This window comes from Octopus bimaculoides, chromosome 24, assembly GCF_001194135.2.
Source record: "Octopus bimaculoides isolate UCB-OBI-ISO-001 chromosome 24, ASM119413v2, whole genome shotgun sequence".
In the NCBI taxonomy this organism is placed as follows: domain Eukaryota; kingdom Metazoa; phylum Mollusca; class Cephalopoda; order Octopoda; family Octopodidae; genus Octopus; species Octopus bimaculoides.
In genome coordinates, this window is record NC_069004.1 from 9,162,478 (window position 1) to 9,167,064 (window position 4,587).

At 39.6% G+C, this 4,587-nt stretch overlaps 1 protein-coding gene across 4 annotated transcripts in view; it reads right to left on the minus strand.

The window, feature by feature from the left end:
- LOC106870494 (testicular haploid expressed gene protein-like) overlaps nt 1-4,587 on the minus strand; it is a 28,174-nt gene that overhangs the window by 11,305 nt on the left and 12,282 nt on the right. For all 4 annotated transcript variants that reach the window (XM_052976253.1, XM_052976254.1, XM_052976255.1 and 1 more), the window contains exons 2-3: nt 2,826-2,950; nt 1,584-1,746 (exon numbers count right to left, since the gene is read on the minus strand). In XM_052976253.1, coding sequence (XP_052832213.1) covers nt 1,584-1,587 — 4 coding nt within the window. In that variant the 5' untranslated portion in view covers nt 1,588-1,746; nt 2,826-2,950. The remainder of the gene's footprint in view (nt 1-1,583; nt 1,747-2,825; nt 2,951-4,587) is intronic.

Below are 4,587 nucleotides of genomic sequence, written 5' to 3' on the forward strand. Positions count from 1 at the left end.
AGAATTGGTCCATTCATACTGGCCATCTTTCCAACATTCACCACCTTTCAACAAATTTGCCATGAGACAATACTTCTGTCTCTGCTCTCACCTTCCTTTTCAAGTGGAATTTGAAAAAGTTGATGAGGCCTTGGCCAAAGAGGAAAGTGTCTGACTTTAGCCCTTTCAAACGGGTCCACCATACCACCTCTTTTGCTAAAGCCACCAGACAAATGAAAATTGCCTTTCCCTCCCGGTTAAAAGTCAGTGGGGTAATCTTCACTATGGATTCAGCTGATAGCCGGATCCGTCTTACACGCGACAGTAGCTTTTCAACATAAACCCACAGGTCAGCAATACTCGGGCACTGGACGAGTGCGTGCAGAATGATTTCGTTGCTCTGAGTGCACCTCAGGCAGGCCTGGCTGATGGCACGTCCGTGCTGGTAGAGTTTATCCCGAACAGGCAGCGCCCCTCGGTAGCAGTGTCAGGCAAGGGACTTTTGGAAGTTATCCATGGGCCTCGGCCTGAAAGTTCCGCCAAATAGACTGCTTAGCTGGTCATCGTCGACACCTAGAGTTTTCCTGAGAATGTCATCACACTTTTCCTGCACTAACCCTTTATAGAACGCTAGAGTGGAACTACTACTGATCGCATTGCAGGCCTGTCGGAGGGCGGTGAGAGCTTGACAGCACTCGAGGTGCGAAGCGCCCTTTCCTAGTCTATGTTTGATCCAAGATTGCAGCTCAATCAAAGATACGAGCTGTGAAAAGGAGAGCCTGACGAACGGCGACCACACCTGCTTACCATCCAGGAAAGGCTTGGGATGCCGTAGCCTGAGTGAATGTCTGCACATCAGCAACCACGGCAGGCCCAGACCTCTGCTCAGTGGCTGTTGACAGCAGATGGAGCACCCCTTCCACAGACAGTCAAAGAGCAAGCGTACCAGCTTGGCCAACCAGCAGTCAGGACGAGGGACGACAGTCAAGCGGTAATAGATGACGGATGTGATGTACGCATTCGCCATAAAAATGGTTTCAAATTTTGGGACCAGGCCCCAGGAATTTTAATGGAGGAGTTAAGTCAATTACATCAACCCCAGTGTTCAACTGGTACTTATTCTACTGACTCTAAATGGATGAAGGTCAAACCTGACCCCCAGCAGTATTTGAATCCAGAACATAAAGTATTTTGTCCAAAATGCCAATCTGCCAGGTTGTCACCATCACTGATGATGATGATGATGATGGCGATGATGATGAGGATTTCTTTTATTGGCCACAAGGACCCAAGACATGGAGGACAATATTGAAGGATAAGTTACAGCACAAAAAAATGTAAACTGACTGGCTGGTGTAGTGTGTTCTTGAGCAAGGCACTTCATTTCACATTGCTCCAGTTCCCCTTTTTCTATCAGTGGGGAATGTTGGCCTGCTCACCTAGCCATCAGGGTGTCATTATTTGAAGGCTAAAACAATACAAAAGCACATTGTGACCAGCGATGTGTAACAACATCTGATAGCCTGGTCGGTCATGTGATCATGCGATAAATAAACCAGAATTACATTTGACAGAATAATCCGAATACTAAAAGGTTAACTTACCCATGATGCTGGCTGTTTGATAATTACTAGTTTTCAGAAAGGAATACAATTCACTGCTGGGGTATATGAATCCCTGCTGGAGTATATAACTCACTGCTAGTGTGTATATACCTCACTGCTAGTGTGTATAATTCGCTGCTGATGTATAATAATTGAGGCAGATCTGTTTGTGAGTAAAAAAAATATAAATAAATAAATAACGAAATAAAAGCAACAATGTTAAACTGATATATTCTTTTTACGCTTTTACTTGTTTCAGTCATTTGATTGTGGCCATGCTGGAGCACCGCCTTTAGTTGAGCAAATCGACCCCAGGACTTATTCTTTGGAAGCTTAGTACTTATTCTATCATACTCTTTTGCCGAACCGCTAAGTTACGGGGACGTAAACACACCACCATCGGTTGTCAAGCGATGCTGGGGGGACAAACACAGACACACAAACATATACACACACATACATACATATACATATATACGACGGGCTTCTTTCAGTTTCTGTCTACCAAATCCACTCACAAGGCTTTGGTCGGCCTGAGGCTATAGTAGGAGACACTTGCCCAAAGTGCCACGCAATGGGAATGAACCCGGAACCATGTGGTTGGTAAGCAAGCTACTTACCACACAGCCACTCCTGCGCCTATGACACATTTTTTTTACAGATTTTGGCAGAAAAATCTCCCATATTTTACATAGCTACTGCTTTGGTGCTAGTAAAGTCAAGTAGTTTATAATAATCCTTTCTACTTTAGACACAAGGCCTGAAATTTGTGGGCTGACAATAACCTCAATGAATGGAAAATATTTGTCAACACATGCCTTCTTGCAGACAAAAGAGTTCTCATGCTTGGCTTGTTACTATGGAAAAAGACATGAATGTGTCAGTGGCTTACGATTGGTTAAAATTACCCCAAATTTGCAAACTTTAAAAGCTAATAACTCTTTATTTATCGATTCATTGTGAAAATGAATCTGAAACCATGTTATTATACTGAATATGAAATCAGTTTGAGCAGAAATTGAAGAGATTGAAAACTGGCAGCCAAAGAGAATAGATCTCCTCTTCCTTGCCATCCTCTGAGGCAAATTCCTCTTCCATTTTGTCTGTAGAGACCATGAAATAGACTGACAAGCCTTTTTAGATATTACTTGTTATTTATTGTTTTATTCACCAATATATTTAGATAACTTCAAAACTGTTTCTCACTGACACAATATTGAATAATGAAACCTTTTTACGCACCTGCACTAGTTTTACCAAAACGTAAATTTTCCACTTCCTGTCTTCAGTGAAACTCTTAGAATATTCCAGAAACTTGATTTGTTTTTTTTATTTTCTTTAGTTTTTTTTCTCCTCCCCTTTTAGTTCTAAAAGCATAAAAAAAAGTAGTTGCATTCATAAAAGATGGAATCAACAGACGGACAATTCTATTACCTGCCAGTGGCATGCAGTCTGGCACTGAATGCCCGTTGATTTTTATATAACTCGAAAATCAATTTAAGAATGTAATGTATTTATAACCACATTGAAAAGTTGTCCAAATCACTGGAAACTGAGTTAAAATAGTTATTTGGTTTCAAAGGGGATCCATCCAGATTGATACTTTGCTGTGTTTCCATTTTACTTCCACTAGGCATGCTTAAAGAAAAATGCATAGGAAATCTTTTGTCCCCCATTTCCTATCTTTCAATAACTATCATTTCAATGCCTGTAAGATTCTTTTTCATCTCCATAAAATAACTACAGAAGGCACGTTTTGGCTTCCCCTCCCTTTCTATCAGTTCCTCTTTGTCAACAATTCTTTGTAATTGATGTCACTAATGCAATAGGCTAAATGGTCAAATGGGTTTGACTTTTTGACCCCTAAAAATTCTGACTGAAACATATCAACAATCCCTTAATTCTTAATGAGTCAGCTCAAATGTTGCTGTGACTCTGGAATATCTATTTCACTCTGTTGTAAGTTTTGAAATTATTATTATTATTAACCATCCTCTGCACTGTTAAAAAAAGTATGGAGCGCAAGTGTAATTTTAATAAAGAACAAAATAAGAATTTTTAACACTAACGTAAAAGCGGGGTTATTGTATGGGGCTGAGACATGGCAAACAACAGTTAAGTCAAATAAGCAAATACAATCATTCATTAACAGGTGCTTGCATAGTATACTTAAAATCAGATGGCCCGAACACATAAGCAATATGGAGCTATGGCAAAGAACGAATCAAGTTTCAATTAGGGAGCAAATATTTAAGAGAAAGTGGAAGTGGATTCATAGCACAATTAGAAAAGACACACCAAATGTAGTGAAAAGTGCTTTACAGTGGAATCCGGATGGATATAGAAAGAGGGGTAGGCCTAAGAACTCGTAGTGTAGATCAACACAAAAGGAACTAGAGAGAGGGGGACATTCATGGCAGAGTACAGAAGCGAGAAATTATGTGACATGGAATTCAATTATAAGTGGCCTATACTCGAGTTGGAGGGTTAAAGGCAAGAAAGAAAAAAAAAGAAAAAAATCCCCTGCACTGAACAAAAACATTCTGAAATCAGAATTATAATACAGCTGATTAATCTTTGATTGATTTACAAAAATTATCTTTCTGTTTTGTTGAAACTGATTTACAATTCACGATTGCAGTAAAATGAGGTATACTGTGACAACGTGAAATGAAAGTGTTCAGTTTTTTTGTTTTTTTACAACTGAAAGTGATTTTTTTTCTACAAAATGAAACTTGTAAGTTACAAAAAATATGAGAGCAGAAATAAGTCAAATCTCCAACAAACTCTTCTTTACAACTTTGTCACAGTATTTCTCATTTTACTGCGGGAAACTTCTCTGAAAGAAATCTTTGCAGAAAAGTGAGTAGATTGATTACATATTTCTTTCATTATTTTATCGCAGTTTTTTTGCCCAGCGAATTCCTGCGAGATTTGGCTGCTATTTCTAGTATATGGGTAGCCTGCCTGATGGCCGTAAAATCAGGAGGGGAGAGGTTGGGTT